Below are 22,464 nucleotides of genomic sequence, written 5' to 3'. Positions count from 1 at the left end.
CCAGGATTTCCAGCCCCCAGCTGCGCGCCGGGTGGGGATGAATAAGGCCGTGCGAAGAACAGTGCGCTGACCAGCCAAGATGGCCACTTTCACATGGCCGAGGGCCACTGGCTCCCCGTCCCCAGGGTATCTAAAGGCGGGGCCGGCCGGAAAGACCCTCCGGCAGAGCCTGAGGACAAAACCTCGGCCGATTCTCTTCGTCACCGCTGGGGGACGCGACCTCGCGGACAGACAGCTCGGTCAACGGTCGGAAGGGAAGTGCCATGTCACAGCAAGGGGAAGACGCCCATAAAGTCTTCGTCGCTTTTCCTTTCACTTCGAGCACGGAAGGGTGCAAGGACCGCAAATGCTCGCACTTCCACTTGGCCCTTGTTAGAAGTGATTAATATAACTAAATATTCGCAGGAAGGGCGCGTTAGCTCCGCTCGCTCCCCCTACCCCGCGGAGTGGTTCAGCCCGGGCTCCCCTTCCGCGCACCTCCCCTTCGGCCTACCCCCGCGCGAGTGGCGCATTGGCGCGCGGTGCCGAGGGGCGGGGCCCGTATCGGGCGCGCGCGGGCGCTGTGTATAAATACTGGGCCGCATCGCCCGCCGCCTCGTTCGCTCCGCGCCGCCAGCCCGAGCTGAGTAGAACGCAGTCTTCTTCTTGTGCATTTCGCAGTTGTCGCCTCGCCGCTCCCTTTTCCCTCAACGCCACTTACACTTACCGCTACGAACACCAACATGAACGGGCAGCTCAACGGCTTTCACGAGGCGTTCATCGAGGAGGGCACGTTCCTCTTCACCTCGGAGTCTGTGGGGGAAGGCCACCCAGGTGAGGTGACGGGCCCTGGAGCGAAGTGAGGGGCGGGGCGTGGGCAGGGCCGGCAGAGACCCGCCAGCGGCGGTGCCCACGCTGGTTGCCTTCGCCGGGCGGGGGGTAAGAAGAGCGGCGGCCGCGCGCCTTCCTCGTGGCGCCGCCGGTGCCGAGCGCGTGGCCGCCACTCCCCTCCCCCTTCCTCTCCTCTCCTCTCCTCCCATCCGGCCGCGCGCTTTGGCATGCGGAAGATTCCAGAAAACGAGAAGGGCGGGGGCCGGGGCAGCTGTGCTCCACTCGGGGAGGGCACTATTTCCTCATCTCCGCCCCGCCGTCTGAAAGCCCTCGAGTGGGCGACCGGCCCTGAGTGCTCGCGGCCGGTCCTCGGGAGCGCGCGCCCCGCATTGCAGCCGCAACCACGTGTTTGCCGCATGTGGCATCTGGGCGAGGGGGAGCCGTCTGGCTCCCGGCGCGCTCGGCTGTGCGGAGTGGGGGGCCCGGACTTCGGGACGTGTGCCGTCTCTGTTAATTCCTTGCCTTGGGCTGTTACGGCCCCCAGAAGACGACGGACGTGCCCTTCGGCAATATATGGCCTTGCCTTCAAGGTGACAGTCTCCAACTAAATATAGCGCAGGTTGGGGGAGGCCTTCCTTATCTGGACCACGTTTGAAAAGGATAGGAAACACGAATTAAGTGTAAGCTGCAATTGCGTTGGATTTCCCTTTAAAGTCTTGGGTGCTTTACCGTTAGGTAAGGTTTTGCCGAACATTTCCTTTTCTGGGCTTTGTCCACTAGTCCGCCATTATGGAGATCAATTTACACGTGAACGAATGAAGCTGTATCAAGGAACTTTCAATCTCAGCCTGAAAACATCACCTAGTGGACATAACTGTTTCTTGGGATGACCACAGTGACATAGTTATCTAAAGTCTTAATGGTCTTAATCCATTTCTGTTTAGTAAGTCCGCTGTGCCTCTGATGAAATCCACAAGCAACCTGCTGGTGTGGGAGAGGACAGACGCCAAGATCCTGATGAGGGAAGGTCATGTGTTCTGGTGTGGGTTACCCACCTTCCCTCAAGTGTTGAGAATTTCATATGTATTTGATTCATCTTTTATTAATTTAGTCACTTAAGGTATAGGCGCATATAGCAGGTTGTAAATTAAGTCTTGAGCTTCTGACTTGACTGCCATACACATTCTGCTTTAATAGTTCCGGATAATTGTAGAAAATTCAATTCCCCTGGAATCTCTAGGGGAGGTATTTCTGTTTTCCCACTTAATAGATGGCAATGAAGTGGGGAAGAAACAAGGATTTGGAATACATTTGGACATTTTCCAGCCTGTTCAGCTCATTTTCCTGGATTACACTTTGGCAGATTCAGATATTTTATTCTTTCTGTTCATGAGCGTGATTTTACTAACTCTTTGATATTTTCTGTTGCTCTGATTAGTGTTCCTTATGATCAGGGAGAAATTGATAACAAGGGAAGAAAACAGTTCACTTTTCTCATTGGTTAGATTTATAATGAAGACTTTAAATTTGGGGGATAAAATGTCAGTATAATTGTCCTTGGGAAATAATACGGTAAAGCAAAATGTTTCCCAGCTTTGCCTTTCAGTTTGAAGATAAACTTTCTGCCTTGATTAATTCCAATTATCTGGCTCTTCTGTTTAACAGTGGAAATTGTTTTGCCTGGGAACTTAATTTTTCAAAATGTCTGAAATACTTCAGAGATGGGATGAAATCCTTCTAAGGTGTAAATTGCATGTATCACAGTGAATTTAAATGTATTAAATGTGCTGGGCATTCTGCTGGCTGATCTGAATTGGGGAGCTTGTGGTGCAGCTATATTAAGACTGGTGTCGTTTTCAAGTAATATGCAGCATTATATCCATCATTTGGCAAATGGTTTCTGGTAAAGCAGTACTTATAATTAGACAGCAATTAAGATCTCCATATTTGAAATTCCACTGAATTCCATGCTTGTAAATGGTTAAATGGTAAGTTTTATGTTCTGTAGGTTTTACCACAATTTTTATTATTGTTACTACTTTTTAAAGACTTTACTTATTTGACAAAGAGAGACACAAGTGGCAGGGGAGTGGGAGAGGGAGAAGCAGGCTTCCCAGTGAGCAGGGAGTCTGATGTGGGGCTCTGTCCCAGGATCCTGGGGCTACAACCCTCGCCGGAGGCAGCTGCTTAACGACTGAGCCATTCAGGTGCCCATTCACCAGATTTTAAAAGAAAGGTCTCCCAAAGATCTGTATAGCAGTACTTATAAGGAGGAACAACATAATTCCATTGACCATAAGAGAAAGAGATTGAGCCGGGATTCTTTTTTCCCGCAGATAAGATTTGTGACCAGATCAGCGATGCTGTGCTTGATGCCCACCTTCAGCAGGACCCTGATGCCAAAGTGGCTTGTGGTAGGTTCTAAACATTGCTTGCTTACCAACTGATGAAAAGGTAACACTGTGAAAATTACTTCATAAGAGTGACATTTGAGTGTGAATTTATCTTTTATTAGAAACTGTTGCAAAAACTGGAATGATCCTTCTTGCTGGGGAAATTACATCCAGAGCTGCTGTTGACTACCAGAAAGTGGTTCGTGAAACCATTAAACACATTGGATATGATGATTCTTCCAAAGGTGTGTTTTAATGAGTTGGCATTTCTAAGCTCATTTTTCCACGTTTTCAGCTCTCTAGTTCTGTCTTTAGAGTGTTCTTGCTAAACCATTAATCCCAGTTGTACAGTTTTACTATCTGTGTTGTTCCAGCCCTGTTTAATTCTCTTAAAGTTCCAAGTTTTAGGTATACAAGTTTCCCCCTGCTATCCAAAAATGGGACATTCCTGTGCAACCTGGAAGCCAAAATGAGGCAAAGGCTTCATTTTTACAGTAGACCTACATTAGTACGTAGCTTTTTTGGTAAAAGCAGAAATTCTCTGCAGATTTTTTTCAGTCAATGAAAACAAGTACTGGTATAGGTCTTTGTTAAAGGTGTGAAACACTTCAGAAAAGGGGGGGGGGATACCTGTATTTGATATAGCAGTATTTAAAATTCCAGATACTTGTTGTAAATAGAAGGCATTGGTATTTCTTTGTGCCCCCCCCCCTTTTTTTTTCCTTAAGGCATTGTTTTGTTTGTAGGGTTTGACTACAAGACTTGTAATGTGCTGGTAGCCTTGGAGCAACAGTCACCAGATATTGCTCAAGGTGTTCATCTTGACCGGAACGAGGAAGACATTGGTGCAGGGGACCAGGTACCTTGGTGTAGACTATCTGCATCTCTTCTAACATTAAATTCCAAAGCTTGGATTGATGACATTGACTTTTTCCTTTTTTAGGGTTTGATGTTTGGTTATGCCACTGATGAAACTGAGGAATGTATGCCTTTAACTATTGTCTTAGCACACAAGCTCAATGCAAAACTGGCTGAACTACGCCGCAATGGCACTTTGCCTTGGTTACGTCCAGATTCTAAAACTCAAGTAAGTGATGATTATAAAGCTGGATTACACATACTTCACAGAACATCAGTAAACTTGTTTAAAGCTAACTGGAAAAAGACTAGTATTTATCCTTTGTATTATAATTTAGGTTTGTCTTGGCTCTGTATCTAGTAAACTGATGCTCTGATCATCTGCTTTGTCTTCAAGGTGACTGTGCAGTACATGCAGGATCGAGGTGCTGTACTTCCCATCAGAGTCCACACAATTGTTATATCTGTTCAGCACGATGAAGAGGTTTGCCTTGATGAGATGAGGGATGCCCTAAAGGAGAAAGTCATCAAAGCAGTTGTACCTGCAAAATATCTTGATGAGGATACAATCTATCATCTACAGCCAAGTGGCAGATTTGTTATTGGTGGGCCTCAGGTAAGGCCTTATATACAATTCAACTTTTTTGAATTTTCTGTTATGTTGACTTGCAAATTTGACTATTGTCACCTTTTTTGGGGGGGGGTGGTTAGAAAACAGCCAGATGCTTTCACATTTTATTAGCTACAGTATAGTTTTTGGTTTTTTTTGCATTTGATTCTTCTGAGGATATTTGCTGAGTGATACAGAATAGGTGTTTAACAAACCTGATACAGAACCGTTTATTGGAAAGCACTAAGTATAAAGTGACTTAAATCCTGTAATTTCAGGGTGATGCTGGTTTGACTGGCCGTAAGATCATTGTGGACACTTATGGCGGTTGGGGAGCTCATGGAGGAGGTGCCTTTTCAGGAAAAGATTATACCAAGGTGGACCGTTCAGCTGCTTATGCTGCTCGTTGGGTGGCAAAATCCCTTGTTAAAGGAGGTCTGTGCAGAAGGGTTCTTGTTCAGGTATATATTTTTTTGTGTAACTGGAGTGATTAGAAGGCATGCAAGTGGGAGGGCATTTAGCATAGTATTTGTCTTTTTTTAAAATACCAGCGTATTACATAAGTGTGTGGGTCTTTTAAACACTGACTCTTATGACATTTGAATCCTTTTAGGTCTCTTATGCTATTGGAGTTTCTCATCCATTGTCTATCTCCATTTTCCATTATGGCACCTCTCAGAAGAGTGAGAGAGAGCTATTAGAGATTGTGAAGAAGAATTTTGACCTCCGCCCTGGGGTCATTGTCAGGTAAAGATGGTAAAGCCTATTGCTAGTTAAAAATGAGGGTGTGGGTGTATGTACATATATTTGAGATATATTCAAATCAAGGTGAAGGTCTGAAGATTCCTCAAGTGGGGAAATGTTTTAAGTCCTAGAACTGTTGATGTTATCTTTAAATTGCCTTTAGTAAAGGCTTATGTTAAGAACAATCTAAAACTACAGTGCTCCATGGCTTAGACTAACCATCCTAGAAAGTCTTCCACATTTGATAATGGGGATTTGTGCTTGTGTTATCTAAGGATGTTTATTTTACTTAAAAGAAATTAGTACAAATAAGTGGGATATTCAAGGCTGCTATAAAGGAAATAAACAGGGTGTGGGCATGGGACCTTGGTAAGTATGCCATGATCTCAGAAGAGCTTTTGATACTTGCAATTTCTCAGAATAATGACAAGTTTTCATATTTGTTGAGCCAAGGATGGAAAAACAAGAACTGTAGTTACTAATAAGGACTGTGCGAGGAGTTTGGACACCAGAGAAGTAACAAACACTTCTGCCACAAACTTTTTTCCTAGCAAACCCCAGAGAACTGAACTCATTTGCCAGAACTCTTGAAAATGAGTCTTGCTGATTGTTTTGCTTTATTTTAATTGAATGCTACATATTAAGTTACGGACTTGTATATTCCAGGGATCTGGATCTGAAGAAGCCAATTTATCAGAGGACTGCAGCCTATGGCCACTTTGGTAGGGACAGCTTCCCATGGGAAGTGCCCAAAAAGCTTAAATATTGAAAGTGTTAGCCTTTTTTCCCCAGACTTGTTGGCGTAGGCTACAGAGAAGCCTTCAAGCTCTGAGGGAAAGGGCCCTTCTTCCTAAATTTTCCTGTCCTCTTTCAGCTCCTGATCAGTTGCAGTCACTCCTAGTCAATGACATGAATTTTAGCTTGTGTGGGGGACTGTAAGTTGGGCTTGCTATTCTGTCCCTAGGTGTTTTGTTCACCATTATAATGAATTTAGTGAGCATAGGTGATCCATGTAACTGCCTAGAAAAAAACCAACAACACTGTAGTAAATAATGCTTTTTGAAATTGAACCTTTGTGCCCTATCACCCAACCTTCTAAAATCCTAATTGCATTGACTTTCCCACCAAATGCTGAAAATGTCCTGTAATGTGCACGTAAAGTACTTGTAGTTCCATTATAGCCTCTGTCTGGCAATGCCATAGCCCTGTCAGCATGAATTTGTAATGTCTTGAGCTCTATTATGAATGTGAAGCCTTCCCTTATCTTCCTATAACTTGATCCATTTCTAATTATGTAGCTCTTTGTCAGGGAGTGTTCCCTATCCAATCACTCTTGCATGTAACGCAAGTTCCAGTTGGAGCTCTAGCCTGACAAAAAAAAAAAAAAAAAAGGCAGTTACCATTAAACCATCTCCCTGGTGCTTATGCTCTTAATTGCCATCTCTTAAATAGCACCAAATCAAAATCTCTCCACTTTTCAGCTGTCTTTTGGAGGACGTACGTAATAAGGTTTTTATTTAGTAAACCAACCCTATGCATGGTTTCAGCACTAGCCAAACCACCAACTCCTAGCTCTAGAAAAACAGGCACTTGGCACCCTTGTGATGTCATACAGAGAAGTCACAGGGCAGTACCTGAGGGTCTGTAGGTTGCACACTTTGGTACCAGATAACTTTTTTTTTTCTTTATAAGAAAGACTGAGTACTCCACACTGCACAATAATTCCTCCCAGGGTTTTAACTTTGTTTTATTTTCAAAACCAGGTCCAATGAGCTTTCTGAACAGCTGGTGTAGCTACAGAGAAACCAGCTTCCTTCAGAGAGCAGTGCTTTTGGCGGGGAGGAGGAAATCCCTTCATACTTGAACATTTTCTAATTGCTTATTTATTGTATTCTGGGGTATGGCGTAAGTACAGAGAAGCCATCACCTCAGATGGCAGCTTTTAAAAGATTTTTTTTTTTTTTTTTTTTTTTTTTTCCTCAACACCATGATTCCTTTAACAACATGTTTCCAGCATTCCCAGGTAGGCCAAGGTGTCCTACAGAAAAACCTTGGGTTAGACCTACAGGGGGTCTGGCTGGTGTTAACAGAAGGGAGGGCAGAGCTGGTGCGGCTGGCCATGGAGAAAGCGGACTTGGCTGGTGTGGTACAGAGAAGCCAGCTTGTTTACATGCTTATTCCATGACTGCTTGCCCTAAGCAGAAAGTGCCTTTCAGGATCTATTTTTGGAGGTTTATTACGTATGTCTGGTTCTCAATTCCAACAGTTTAATGAAGATCTAAATAAAATGCTAGGTTCTACCTTAACTGTGTCCATTATTCTTTAAAAGTGTTTTGGTATGAATATGATCTGAGAATATATTCTTTATCCCTGAATAATTGTAAACCTTCTCATGGTTCAGGGAAATCACCTCACACCTCTTCAACCATGACTGCAAGCATTTCAATAGGTTTGTAAAGCCGATCCCTAGCATGAAGAAAAATACTCAAGATTTGATCTGTTTGTCCAGCACTACCTTTTTGGCTGATACAATGGCCAAGATCCATGTGTCCTTACTGTAGCAGCCACTCAACCACCAGGAATGTTTTAAAATTGTCCAAGATCAAGGACAAAACATGGAATGGTAATGTTTACTCTTAAGCTTAAACCCATTATTTAGCTTTCTACTGTGAAAGAGTCTTAAATATGCTTTAAGTATTAATCCCTTTATTATAAACAGATGTTAAAGGCTGCAAGTTATGTTCAGTACATGACACAGTTGGCCAAATTTTTGAACAGTGGTGAGGGGGCCAGGTTCTAATTCATTTTATAAGCTAGCTAAAGTGAAAATTTTAACAATTATAGTGAAGATGCTGTAAGTTTCTAAAACTATTCTGAGTTTGTGTACAGAGTGGTCTACACAAGAACTACAACCATCCCTTTTTAAGCCTAGGAGCTAAAAGTACAGACAGCTACTTGGCATGTTTACACGAGCATGTATGAAAATCAAATGGTTCAACTTTTTACTGCTGACCTATAAATGTAAGTGAGACCCAAGAAATGCTTAATTATACCTCTTTGGAGGCTTAAAAATTTATGTTAGGAGGGGAGCCAAAGTTAAATCTGTTTAAAAAGTTTCAAAAAGCTTTTTTAAGAGAATGAACAACACATTGCTGTCAAAACAACTATGCTGGTCCGATAAGGGGAATGATTCGGGAAGAGTTGGGTGCCTATAGGCTGGTGGGACAGCGCCAGGGAAATTAAGGTTAGGTTCAGTACTTGCTAAGAAGATAAACTGGACCTTAAGGAGCTTGGGGAAGGATATTTGTAAAGGACCTGTCTTCTGCCTAATGGGGAAAAAGTTTCTAAAGGTGAAGAAAAATAAGCAGCCCAGGGAGAAGAGAACCAAAGATGTCAACTGGGGTGATAATGCAGGCCATGTATGGAAGGAAAGGTCAAATGTGTGGGTTAGAAGGAAATCGACTTTCTACAAAGTTTTGAAGGGATGACCTGGGGGTCAAGGGACAAAAGATCCAAATGCTGGGAGTAGAATAAAATGGAATACTTTTAAAGCCTGGCTAAAAGGACATTGACAGCCCATTCCTATAACGGCTGCACAGGGCCTGATTTCCTCCTGAAATCTGAACTGAAGATTTATTCCATTGAACAGCTTTCCTCATAAACAGTATTAAGATGACTACCGTTCCACTCCGTCCCACCCCAACATTTTCACTGGGAAAAAGGTGGTATACTAACAGTTTCAGGATAGCATCCTTGCCTATATTAAAACTACTCTTTAAGAGTCCCTTCCCCAAAAGAACTATTCTTACCCATCAAATAATAGGCATGGGGAGGACGGGCAGGTAGTGCAGGGGAACAAGATAGCAAAGGACATTGCCACAGTATACTGTGTCATTGAGATCTGCAAAACTATTGAAAACCAGTGTTTCCCCACACTATTCTTACCAGAGTGATCAAGATACCCTGTGGAACAGCTACTGCTAGCTTAACGCACACAATATCTTGTAGGAATCAGGCTTCAGTGGGATGCCCTTAATTCAGGCCCAACCTGCACAACTGCACCTACTCTAGTCTAAGGGTGAAAGAATATAGGAAGTACTAGAGATGAACAGACTGAAGAAGAGGTAGAACTGATACAACTTAGAATTTGAGAAATGAGAAAAAAGGAAGACTCAGGATTTAGATGGCTTGGCCAAAAAAAAAAAAAAAAAAAAACAACTGCCACTCATAAAGGAGAAGCAGGTCTGAGCTGGGGATGAATGTAAAGTTATGTTTAGGACAGAGTTTGAAAGCTTTGTTGGATACCCAGGTGGAGTGAATTAGATGTATAGGTGAAGAGCACAGGAAAAAAAGCTAATAAGCAGCATCACTGGAAACCATGAGGTGGACACAATCATCCCAAGTGTGTACAGTGAGAAGGCAGCTGCAGAGGAAAGAACCACTGACTGAGGAGGCGGGGGTGGGGTGGGGCATGGGAAGAGAAGCCTGAAAATAGAGATGTCATCCTTTATTGAAGTTGCTGGGACTGCTAATTCACTGCTGGTCTTTGCTATGAGACCAAGAGCATCCAGAGCAGGCGCTTGCTTTCCCCCACCTTTTTTCTCTGTGCATTCTTACTTCCTAGCCCAGTGCCAGGTTTTTGAGTTTTTAAGGAATTGAGGTGCTTCCTCAATCACCCTGTACATCCAGATCTACAGAATAACTGCAAACATACCCTAATCCATAACCAAGTTTGGTTAATTCCTACTTTACATCACTCTCTTTTCACTAAAGGCTAGAATAATGCTAAATACACTGAGCTCAAGGGACCTACTACCAATCTTCTAAATTTCCTTATTAGTTTGACTTTGTCCTATTCTAACTATTCTCATAGCTGCTAGGGAAAAAACTACTGGCTGTATACATAATAGTAACAATGAAGAAATCACAACTGTAGAGAAGAAAAAATTACCCTGCGCATTTAGAACTTGATCACTATCCTAATCTTGCCTGTAACTAAGAAGACAAATTTGAAGCTGCATTATTTCATTATTATTGTCAGTGATTCTAGAAATTACAAGAGGCAGGGTATGGGACCTTAAGTAAAATAGATGAGAGTAAAACCATCTATACATCTCTTACTAAGTGTTGTCTTTGAGCAAATTAATACTGTCTCTGAGCCTCACTTTCTCCAACTGTAAAATAGGGCTAATGGCTAGTGAGAACTAAATATAGTAACACAGGCACAATACTTCACACAGCGCCTAGCATATATATAACAAGTACTTGAAAAAAGGTCATCATGGTACATTAAATCTTTTTCCCCAAGAAGCCAGTCGTTAAACCTTTTACCCCTTTATCCTAGAAGGGCATTTTCACATTGCTTTTAAACCCCTCTTAGCCCCTTAACCTTGATATGATAAAGTTTATCCTTGATTCACTCCCTTGGTTCCTCTAAGGTATCCTCTCTGAATTTAAAAGAACTACAGACAAAGGAAAAAATGTGTAAAATATCAATTTCTTCACATTCCCACTACACAGGTTAATGGTCCTATGACTGGTTGTTCCCACATCTGTACCCAAGTCAGAACTCTGAGTGGACATGGTCAGAATTTGGCTCAGGAGGATTAGAATTTGAAGAATCTGTGTTTGAATGACTCAACTCTCCCACTGGCTCAAAGGGTCGCAAGTTTGCGTAAGTCACCTCTTGGGCCAGCTGCTCCAGGGAAGGGCGGCCTAGTACCAGATTTCGAAGCGAGATACAAGTCATCAGGAAGCTGAAAAAGAGGAAAAAGTTCACCCAGTCTAAAGTGTTTCTACATAGGAATTCCTGCCAAAGCCCTTAGGGCGAGCTGGTCCTACCTTCTCTCATTCAGGCATAAGTGAAAATACCCCCCAGTGACCCACCCATCCCAGCTGGAAGGGCACCCCACTCTTTATATGGTCTGGTAAAGGATTCCAGAATCTGGTAGGAATAACCCACAAGAGTCTGGTGATAAGTTGAGGCAGAACAAGACAGCAGGCCACCAGACACAGGTCACTGACTCTTCCATTAAGTCAGGGAAAGAATGGAGAAAGAAAAAGATACTTAGCACTAGACTGTCCTTTCCTGGGAAAGTACCACCCTCCACAAACACCCTGCCATTACCTTCCCCAGAGAAGTTACCCAACTCACAACCATCTGATGACATTGACCAGTACTGTTGTGGAAAACTCACCTGCGGCGAAAGATATAGAGCTTCCGCAGCAAGAAGCGGAAGAACCGCTCGTGGAAAGGGGTATTTCTCCGGCGTTCAAGTTCTTGGAGCCTTCGCTGGCGTCTAAGAAAGGTCTGAACCAGTGGTGTTGGCTCAGGGCCCCCTTGTACTTCCCCTTCTAGCAGAGGCTGCAGCTCTGGAGGCAGAGGCCCCGTTTCTGCCGAGAAGATGGCAAAAAGAGAAATCACTGAGATTATTCCTTTAGAACTCTCACCAGTCAGAAGCTTCAAGTTCATTCTTTAATGGCTATATCCTCATTCACAGCCCTGATTTCTCATAACCAGGTGCTTTCTCAGCCAAATCTTCATATACTCACCAGTTCCATTCTCTACCTTCTCCTTTAATTCTTGCAGATACGCCAGGTCTTGCTCCAATGCCAGCTCTGTAGTATTGACGTAGATGTACATGTAGCAGGAAGGACTGGATGATATCGTATAAACCTTATGGTACTCACCAGCAGGCAACTGACAAGGGGGAGGAAATGGATTATTTCACTCCCTAACCTTTTTCCCTCAGCAGCCTATGTGCCTTGTGCATTCCCCACTGTACCCCAATCCACCCTGGTCCCTTACCCAGGCACTTTCTTCTCATTGCATTTTGGAGTCCAAAGGAACTGACTTCTAGAATCCTGGTGAGGCTATTCACAGCCTCATCAAAAGCAAAGGAGGCTTTTTTTGGGAGCCCGCACTTTTGAGTCTCTGATAAATTAACTCCACTCGTCTAAACTTTTCTGCCATTGTTAATTCCAGCAAAATACCTGCATTTTTTCTCCCTCCTGAAGAGTCTGATTCTTCTGTTCTGCCACCAGCTCGACAGTCACCTCCCCCTGCAGCAGCTGAATGCTAGTGTTGCCCAGGTCTTCACTCACAAAATTCTCCAGGTGCAGCCCTGCCAGGGGCAACAGAGTTCCCCATCCCATCCTATGGAAGATGAAATCACTCCCAGCCAGAACAGAGACATCACACCTTTACCGCTACCACCCCTCAGGTTTCAAGAATATTCCTCCCAGCAAGAATGCTCCTCCCTCCTCTACCACATGCAGTGTCCCCGGCCAAGAAAGCCACAGGGAAAGACAGCAAAGCTTTCTTTGCTTTCCTCCTTACCTGGGAAATCTGCAATGAAGACCACCTCAGTGTGGTTGTCCAGGCTGCTCTTGATTTCCTGTAACTTGGTCCTCCAGGGAGACAGGTCCATCAACAGTGGCTGCAGCCAAGGTGTACGTTGGAAGGGGGACCAGGCGGCCTGCACGATGTCCACACGAGGGTCAAAAATCCTTAGGAAAGAAAACCACGTTCTAAGGAGACCACAGCCCCCAACCCACCAGAATTTCTGGTTCTGTTCCTTTCATCACTGTTCCCAAATAGAAAAAATGGCTTATGTCAGCACGTTAGTGCCATTGTGGGGCACAGAGAGAAGAGGCAAGAGATTCTGGAGCAAGGGGGAGGAATAAGGGGTTAGTGGCCACCTGAGGAGAATTGCGTTAACAGCTTCTTTAAAAAAAAAAAAAAAAAAAAAAAAAGTTACCTTTTCTTCTGGTTGATGGTGCCCCCTGCTGGAAGCAATCAGCTATGCCCACAACCAGGTGAACAGGTACATGCACCAGAGGACAGCCTTTCAAGCAAGCCAACACTGGGGAACATGGGCTATTCATCTTGGCAAAAGGAGTGAAACTTCATTTTTCCCCTTCTCTGTTCCCCTTGCCCACCTCTGCTGGAAGCGGTCATTGATGGAGACCCAAATATCAAAGTAGATCTGGGGATCAGTGACATTGTACTTGGGAAGCAGGTGGCTCAGGCAAGTGGCATATTGCTTCAGCATGTCTGCGTGATCCTTCCATCGCCGGCTCTGTGTGAATACCTGCCCCAAACCCCCACATTAGTCCCACCTCGTTGTTATCAACCTCCCAGACAGCTCATGCCCCGCCAACAGCACAAGAGATCTCTGCCTGTTACCTGTTTCGACCAGGGGGAAAAAAACCTGAACTTGTCTTTGGGGGAGAATTTTTCGTTGCTGGGCTTTTTACTACTTACCTTTCCTAAACCTTATTTCAATTCAAAGAAGTGAATGGCACTACCCTATTTTAATTTCAACAAAAGAAGGGTCAACCTGGCTCCTGAGAAAAGGGCTGAATGGACCCAGATTATGTTTTACTTTACAATTATGTTTAGGACCAAATCAGACCCTGATGGTCCAGGGAGCTCTGACGAACTGGAGGTCATCAACATCAGGTGTCTCACCCCAGGGTTAAGGTAGCCCAGCTCGCCGGTGCGGCCGTCACGGTAGGTGATCTTCACGTGCTGGTGGGAGCGTGAGTGGACCATCATGTCCCAGGAGTAGCCATACAGCCCATTTGTCCAGTTGTTATAGCCCTGAGAAGGCAGGGCAGAGGCGATCAGCCCAGCTGTCCGCCTATTAACCCCATCCTCAACCAACATAGGGGCTGCAAAACCAGCCCCACACTTTCCCTAATGCCACGCCCCCTGCCACCTCCCTAGCTAACCCCCAGGTCACACATACCTGGGTGAGGAAATGGGAGTAGGGCAGGAAAAGCTGCTCCAGGAGGTAGAACAGCGTGAAGGCAGCACCCAGCCGATGGCGCAGCCCTGGCTTTTGGCCACCTTTGGCCCGGCTCCTCTTATACATGCAGGACACACTGGGTTGAGGGGTAGCCTTGAGGGGCAGTAGTTCCTGCAGCCTTTTGGGGAAGCGAGATACGAGCTTCCGGGGCCACTCAGGGGAGCAGAAGAGAGGGCTGCTGGCCAGCATGACGTAGGGGAACATACCTAGAAAAGGAGGGAGGCAATAAGTGTTTCAGGAGTTTGGCTGGGGGGAACATGGGTAAACCCCTCAAGCCCTCTCCTTTCGGAAGCCTCTCCCCGGTACTCCACCTGTGATGAAAGCAGCTCGTAACTCAAGCGGTCTTATTTCCCCGAGATGCCTTACTCTGCAACATACAAGCTGAGCCCAGAGGCCCCAGTCCTTTCCTCCCGTTTACTGCCATGTCAGTGACTGCATCTGACTCAGTGTAGCTCCCGTGGCCATCGCCGTCTCCTGCTCCCCGCACACCGGTGGCTTCCCACCTCCTACCAGACCAGAGGTACTGACCAATGCTGAAAAGCTGGGAATTCATGCAGTGGAAGTAGGACACGAAGAGGAGGCCGATGGACCTTGAGGCATCAAAAAAGAGCAGGAAACCAGCTGAGAGGTCGAGCAGCAGTCCGCACCAGTGCACTACCAGTAGACTGGTCATCTCCTCGGACAAGACTAGTCTGCAGACACCGGAGACAGAGGTCAGCCACCAGTGCACTGGAGAAGCCAGCGTTTACGGCACATTCACAGCAAATGTGCCTCTGCTCACCCTGTCCTTGCCAAAGGAAGTACCCTAGCAGGTGGGTAGAACTCTACATAAAGACACCCTGTGGTAGAGCCTCCAACCCCCTTTTATTTCCATACCCTTTAGGTGTTCAAATTTTTTTCAATGTACCCTATGTGCTAACCAAGGGCAGATTTCCTGGGGGTGGTAGATTCTCCACAGAGGATATAAAGGAGAAGAAACTATAAAGGTGAATGACCAACTAACATAATAAAATCAAACGTCTGAAACTGGGAAATAATAGGCAAGAGGAAAAAGAACAGAGTAAAAAGCGAGGAAAGAAAAAACGGGAGTAAGGGAGAAATCGAGAGTTTTCTAAGAGGTGGCAACAATGGTTTTGTCAGGGCAGGGACTGTCCATCTGCTAAGTCCACTGGCCGAGGAGTCCTGGTGAGCTGGGAGCTCGGACTCATGCACCAGGTCACCTTATTCTGATTCTTTCCGGTTTTAGTTTTTTCCTTTCGTTCTGCCCCTCCCATACGTCTCCAAGGGGCAGGTAAGACCTAGATGTTTTGGTATCACTGACTTTGCCTTCTGCTGAAGAGAAAGATGAGCGGACAGAGGAAAGCACATGGCAAATTCAGGCAAAGCAGGAACAGCAGCCATTCCTGCAGCCCTGAGGGAGGCGAGTCACCCGCTGTGCACCACTGCCGCAAGGAGACGCCTGCTCTGCCTGCCACTCACTTGAAGGGACTGAAGAGCCAGTGCCGGGACAGATATTCCATGGAGTAGCCTTCCACCCAGTCTGCGTCCAGCTTTTTCACACCCGCGATGAAGTACACAATGAAGATCTGCAAACACAAAATGCAAAGCGAAGGTTCAAATAAAAAAGAACCTGATTTTCTGCAGGTCTAAAATGACCTAAGTTCTGATCTGAGCTCAGGCCCTAAAGAAGGTTACATTCACTCCATCTACTATCTGGGATCTTCACGCGTATGGACATTCTACCAATGCCAGGGACGGTATTGGGTCCCAAGGGGAGTCATGAAGCCTAGATCTCTCGTAAGGACGCTCAGCTAGCAGGGGCAAAGCTCTGTGCTTTCCACGACGAGGTAAGAGAACCCAGAGACTAGGGGACTGGAAACTCAAGAGTCAGCCTTGCTTTCCAGCCAAAGGGAAAAAAAAAAAGGGAAGCTCCAGGGAGGCAGAGTACAGCATAGCCTGGCAGCAAAATGGTCATGCTGACAATGGCTGTGGAAGAACACCCCCCCCCCCCGCTTTCCTAAAATCCTATACCTGGCCACGCAGCACAGCATAGTTCCAAAGGGGCACGTGGGCATTCCGCTTACGGGCATTCAGCAGGCCGTCCACAGACCTACACCAAGGGTAGTAAGGTTAAGGAGAGCTTCTTAATCCCACACATTTCCACTTTTCTTTTTAAGTGTAATTATCTATCCCAGGCCATTTCCCCTATCCTCTCTGGTCCTCTGGGATCTTCTGAGGCTCTTTAGAAGTATAGGAGCAAATTTAACAGTGATTATTTTCAGTCATAATAGCAATACTACTAGTGCATTAGAACACATGGTTCAGTGGTTACCATTAATTAGTGAGTCAACTAGTCTGTCTTAACGGACCAAATCAGGAAAAGGATTACAATGCTTCATAATATGACTGAATTTGAAAAAGAATGAATTTGAGGGAGTGTTTGAAAAGTTAAAGGTGTATGTAACTATATAGTACATTTAAGAAAAAAAAAATCTCAATATCCAAACCAAACTGACATCTCAGAGACCTAGATGTCAGGAACTAGTGCTGGAGGGTAACTTGGGAGAGAAGCAATAAACACAAGATATTAAAACGAGATGTATTCTGGGGAGACAGAAGCAAAGCAGGTTTCAAGAAGACAATGAATGAGCAGAGAGGTTGGGAAGGGGCAGCTTGTGCTTAAAAGCACAACTGTGCTTTTAACTTGTGGTTAAAAGCCTCATGGCACTGTAATGAGGAAAAATGTAAAGTGTTTAGTACAGTGCCTGGCCATGGGGAAAGCCCTGAGTAAGGGATAAGTATTTTTCAAACTGCGTAAAATTATAAAAATGGAACTTTTCATGAACATTCTGTCAAAACTGTCTCTTAATTTTATATGATCAGACCTGTGCATCTGAATGAGCTTAAAGGTTTACAAAGGGGTATGTCTAGGTATAATTAATGGCTGATAAGTCACTAACAAAGGCATCGTCTGAGATTTTTTTCCCGATACCCATCTTACTGGCATCTCCTATTTGCTTAATGGGGAGAATCCCTAGAGGTCATCTACCCTGCCACCCTGTCTCCAAATCCCTTCACCACTTCCCCTGAGAGATGGTCACCTAAGCCAGAGGTGGGGGGAGGGTTACCTCCTCCCAGGACAGCATTGCTGAGCAGCCCTGGTGGGCCCTCTCCTTCTGATATGACTCTGCCTCACAGCAACTTCTACTCTTGGCTCTAACTCTGCCCCTCTGGGCTCACACAGAGAAAGTCTGCTCCCTCTTCCACATGACCACCCTTGAAGTATCTGAAAACATCTATGTCTGGCTTTAGTCTTCTCTTCTTCTAAGTGGATTACAGGAAGTGGATAGATCAAGGCACCTGGGGAGATATGGAAAGAGTGAAGGGGTAGGAATGGAGCCATTTTGCTTTTTGTCATCCCACGTGCCCCAACCTCACTGACTCCTCCCCTTCCCAAATTCATCTGGACCAAAGTGTGACCCTATAACCACACTTTGCAAAGCATGGTTGAAAATACGCTTGCTGGGGCAAATTCTAGGATCTCACCGGACCCCTACCACTGGTAACCATCCTGACCCAGCCAACCCTTTTCCCCTTTCCCCTAGAATCATACCAGTAGCGATTTGCATCCACGAATGTCAGCTGAAAGGCCAACAAACCATACAGATAGGAGTGGTTGTTCCATGACGTCTTGTCCAGGAGAAACACATACCAGTATGGCAGCAGGAATAACACACAGCTTATCCGGTAGCACAGGCCCAGCATCATGCCCAGTGCCCCTGGGATTTGTGGGGGAGAGGATCAAGAGGTCAAAGGGTCACCAGAGGCCCAGTTCCCCCAGGACAGGCTGTGGGTGGGATTAAGAAAAGTCATTGGACATTTTATAATCACAAAGCCAAATGAAAAATCAAATGTTATTTTAGCATTTTAAAAAGACTCATGAGGGACGCCTGGGTGGCTCAGTTGGTTGAGCAGCTGCCTTCGGCTCGGGTCGTGATCCCAGAGTCCTGGGATCAAGTCCCATATCGGGCTCCTTGCTCGGCGGGGAGCCTGCTTCTCCCTCTGCCTGCCTCTCTGCCTACTTGTGATCTCTGTCTGTCAAATAAATAAATAAAATCTTAAAAAAAAAAAAAAGACTCATGGGGTAACAGCTCAGATGACACACAGGGAGCGGGATGATATTAGGAGTCACAGCAGTGGGGCGCCTGGGTGGCTCAGTGGTTAAAGCCTCTGCCTTCAGCTCAGGAGTCACAGCAGAAGTGAAATAATGAACCCAAGACTTTGGTCATTCACCGGCATGCTTTGTATTTCTGTGGTTTAGGGAGGCTAGTCAATACTCCCATCTCTCCCATACTTTCCCTCACCCAGAAACATGATGGTATAGACAAGATACATCCAGTCAAGTGGTAGTGGCTGCAGGGCGTCCAGCAAAGGGAAGCGGCACACGTCCAGCCCATCCAGGTATCTTCGGTCCAGAGAGCTGAGCCCCCGCTCTTGGGGAATGTCCAACACCATCATCAGCCCTGGGAAGGCAGTCGAGGAGGCACCCTTAGGCCTCAGCAAAGGAAACAGTGGAACACAGCACCCAGCTCCAGGGTCAGACTTTTTACCTAACCCTGGCTCTGCCATTTATTCATTCATTCAACAAATGAATTCATTCATTCATTTATTCATTATTCAACAATAATTACTGAGTGTCTGCTCTGTGCTAGGCATTATGCCAGCTATGTGATCTCAGATAGTCACTGCACCTCCCTGAGCCAATTCCTCCTTCCCTATTTGAGAAAGGGACTCAATAGTATCTTACAGGGTTACAGGAGGTGCCTGGATGGCTCAGCTGGTTAAGTGTCTGCCTTTGGCTCAGGTCATGATCCAAGAGTCCTGGGATGGAGCCCTGCATCAGGCTCTCTGCTCAGCAGGAAACCTGCTTCTCCCTCTCCCTCGGCCCCTCCCCCTGCTTGTGTGCGCTGTCTCTTTCGGTATCTCTCTCAAATAAATAAAAATCCTTAAAATGAATTTTAGAGGGTTACAATGAGGATTAAATAAGAGAAGTGTACAAAATCCTATAAAGGCTGTTCAGGTAACCTTGAATTATTAACTTCTGTCCTCCGAGGCCATAAAAAGTGCTCTAGGATGGTGCGTCTTAACTTTTCACTTCTTAGCACACCCAGAAAACAGTATTTGGTTTACCACACTAGAGCAAACAGAAGGGGCTACTCAGGTCAGGAGGCCAGTTCCAGTTAAGGCAGGGTTTCTCAACCTCAGGACTGCTCACATTTTGGGCTGGTTAATTATTTGCTGGGAGGGGTTATCCTGTGCACCATTGGTCACTCAACAGCATCCCTGGCTCCTAAGTAAATACCAGTAGCTACCTATTCCCCTTCCCCCAAGTTGTGACAAATAAAAATGTCTACAGTCATTGCCAAATGTCCGCCAGAGAGCAAAATTGCCACCAGTTGAGACTGGGCTAAAAGAATTAATATCTTAGCACATTTGTAACCCATTCCAAGCATACATGCTGTGGCCTATGAGTAAGGAAACTCTGGATTAGGGAGTCACAGCCAAAATGTCAGCCCTGTCACCCTGCTATTTCTCTGAGGTCTGGTCCTGAGTATAGTTACTGGGCAACTTCATGCCACAAGCAAGATGGGTCTCTGGTCATCTGCCTCTGTATTTCCTATGGCCTCAGATCAAAGCATTTCTGCCCTCCAATCCCTAATCAGAGGAGACAAAGGCGGATTTGATCCTAAACTCCACAAAGATCTCTTCCAGGAAATCAGTATCTTCAGCTCTGAAGAAAAGGGAGGCAAGTCACTAGTAAGTAACCAAGAATTGCGCAAGGGATGATGGTTATTCTCCCACCCATCATCACACTAGTCGCTCCAGAAACCCCATTTACCAAAGAGAAAACGGAAGACAGCCAGGCTGGCAGGATCCGTTGGTCGATTCAGCAGGGTCACCAGCCTTCCCCAGCTGGAAACATCTGTGCACTCAAACCCCAAGAGTTTCCCCATTCCGCTGCCCTGGCTCGGCCCTGAAGACTGTCCAGCCTTGTCTTTCTGTACTTTATCTGCAAGCAAACAGAAAAGTGTATCTGCAGGTGTGGGGGCGGAAGTGCTTTAAAATCGGCTCCTCCCCAAAACACAGAAACCACAGCCCCTACAGCCCCAGGATTTCTCCCTATCAGGGTTCTCCCATTTATTTCTGACTACTAGAAACATCCTCGCTGTGCCAGATCCTTCTGGATGGATCTCCCAGTGTGCCAGAACCTCTCTCAGACTATAGCCCCCTAACCGCAAAGTGCCCCGAGTGTGTCACCATCACCCCAAAGCCGCATACTGCAACCTCTCTCTACAAGCCCCTTCCAAACAGAAACCCCTTTCCCGGGGTCCCTCAGGGCAGTCCTACCACCCCCACCCCTCTGAGACAGAGCCCCTCTCTCCCTCCGCCGCAAGGGAGGACTCTGAGCCTACGTGAGTCCGGCTGGACCCGCGCGGAACGGGCAGACACCGCCATGGCTCCGCGGAGGCAAGACGGCCAAAGCGGTGATAGACTAGCAGGTAGCGACGGGAGGACTCACTTCCCTAAGCCCCGCCTCACCGACACATCAGCACGCGGGCGGCCGGCCGGAAAGCGCTAGATAGGACTGTCGTGAACAGCTCTCGCCGGCGTCGCTTACTCCCTGCTTGGCGGCAAAGGGCGGAGCGAGGAACCTTGCGGTGGGGGGAGAGGGAGCTACGGCTGGTATCGCCGGACGGGGTGACGGAGGAGGAGCCAGGATTCCCCCAGACGCCCATCTTCAGCTGCTAGACCAGTCTTAGCATGAAGCGTCCCAAAGCCCTTGGCGCTTTCAGTCCTAACAAGTCTCAGAGTCCTGACAACTTCCCTGACCCAACCACCCCCGCCCCCATTAGGTCTCTCCAGGTTGTGGGGTTCCTGCGTGCTCCCTGACGTGAGCATGCGGGTGCAAATGTCACTTTTTCCCCCAAGACGTTGACCTCCGAGTTGAGGACGCACCTGAAGGGCTGTCCCGGCGTAGGGAGAGGGTGCGAGTTGCTTTATTCTCTCTTCCAGTACCTGCCAAGAACCAGAGGTTTGAAATGAGCTGGGGAAACCTGAACGACACAGCTGCAGATGTAGATGTAGATGTAGCTTTAGAAGATGTAGAATAGGGGCAGCGCGTAGAGTGTGGTCGATCAGGGAGGATCCCTAGAGGTGAGTCTTGAACCGCACTTACAGTATGTAATTTTCTGCCATGGGATTGGCCAGCAGGATCACAGAAAGGCATCATAGAAAAGCAGTACTCGCATTTTCTTGTGTCAGGACACTTTTACACTGCTACACATTACTGAGAGCCCTAAAGAGCATTTATTTATGTGGGTTATATTTTCCACATTTACCGTACTGGAAATTTATACTGAGAAATGTTTAAAATACGTATTGAGTCACTTAAAAAAAAAAAAGTAATAAGCCATGTTTACAAATAAAACGTTTACATAAATAACTTATATGGAAAAAGTTTGTTTTCCACAAAAAAAATTGCACAAGTAGTACTATATTGTTTCATATGCAAATCTAATGTCTGGGTTAACTGGAAACAGCTGGATTCTCATATCTGCTTCTGCATTTGATCTGGTGCTGATTGAAGTATGTGAAGGAAATCTGGCCTCACAGATACTTAGTTGGAAAAAGGAAAATCATTTTATTTTATTTTTTTAAAAGATTTTATTTATTAATTTTTGACAGAGACACAGTGAGAGAGGGAATACAAGCAGAGGCAGTGGGAGAGGGAGAAGCAGGCTTCCTGCCAAGCAGGGACTCTGGGATTCCAGGACTCTGGGATCCTGACCTGAACAGAAGGCAGCTGCTTAACAACTGTGCCACCCAGGCGCCCCTGGAAGAAGCATTTTAATAACGTTTTTAGGTAACGTTTAGGTAATTGTGGGTATCCTTGTTTGATAACACACCTAAACTTAAAAGTGGTAGTTTTTTACAGGTTAGTCAAATGTAGAATCTGAGGGGCACCTGGGTGGCTCAGTGGGTTAAACCTGTGCCTTCAGCTCAGGTCATGATCTCAGGGTCCTGGGATCGAGCCCCACATCGGGCTCTCTGCTCAGTGGGGAGCCTGCTTCCCCCTCTCTCTGCCTGCCTCTCTACCTACTTGTGATCTCTCTCTCTCTCTCTCTGTTAAATAAATAAATAAAATATTTTAAAAGTGTAGAATCTGAAATCATCT

The 22,464-nt window shown here is 46.0% G+C and overlaps 2 protein-coding genes across 5 annotated transcripts; one reads left to right on the top strand and one right to left on the bottom strand.

Moving 5' to 3' along the window:
* Positions 1–576: 576 nt before the first annotated feature.
* On the top strand, positions 577–7,721 carry MAT2A (methionine adenosyltransferase 2A). The gene is made up of 9 exons (XM_032880663.1): positions 577–813; positions 3,147–3,224; positions 3,326–3,448; positions 3,950–4,062; positions 4,147–4,290; positions 4,459–4,677; positions 4,950–5,132; positions 5,285–5,418; positions 6,082–7,721. The coding sequence occupies exons 1-9, from the start codon at positions 723–725 to the stop codon at positions 6,182–6,184; spliced, it is 1,188 nt and encodes a 395-aa protein (XP_032736554.1). The 5' UTR covers positions 577–722; the 3' UTR covers positions 6,185–7,721.
* Positions 7,722–9,907: 2,186 nt separating this feature from the next.
* On the bottom strand, positions 9,908–20,820 carry GGCX (gamma-glutamyl carboxylase). Of its 4 annotated transcripts, XM_032880659.1 has the most exons (15): positions 20,702–20,820; positions 20,128–20,298; positions 18,593–18,751; positions 17,842–18,007; positions 16,260–16,338; positions 15,708–15,814; positions 14,757–14,920; positions 14,169–14,434; positions 13,889–14,020; positions 13,357–13,508; positions 12,755–12,924; positions 12,409–12,539; positions 11,968–12,115; positions 11,613–11,808; positions 9,908–11,171 (listed from the first exon to the last, which is right to left on the bottom strand). In XM_032880659.1, the coding sequence occupies exons 1-15, from the start codon at positions 20,742–20,744 to the stop codon at positions 10,979–10,981; spliced, it is 2,277 nt and encodes a 758-aa protein (XP_032736550.1). In that variant the 5' UTR covers positions 20,745–20,820; the 3' UTR covers positions 9,908–10,978. The 4 variants fall into 4 exon arrangements, with proteins under 4 accessions (XP_032736550.1, XP_032736553.1, XP_032736552.1 ...); XM_032880662.1 differs by lacking the exons at positions 20,128–20,298; positions 20,702–20,820 and having other exon boundaries at positions 17,842–18,075; positions 18,593–18,682; XM_032880661.1 differs by lacking the exons at positions 18,593–18,751; positions 20,128–20,298; positions 20,702–20,820 and adding an exon at positions 17,357–17,588 and having other exon boundaries at positions 17,842–17,962.
* Between the last annotated feature and the right edge of the window lie 1,644 nt (positions 20,821–22,464).

Source organism: Lontra canadensis, unplaced genomic scaffold (genome assembly GCF_010015895.1).
Source record: "Lontra canadensis isolate GAN:19392208 unplaced genomic scaffold, GSC_riverotter_1.0 scaffold71, whole genome shotgun sequence".
NCBI lineage: Eukaryota > Metazoa > Chordata > Mammalia > Carnivora > Mustelidae > Lontra > Lontra canadensis.
This window is presented reverse-complemented; position numbering and strand designations above follow the sequence as displayed.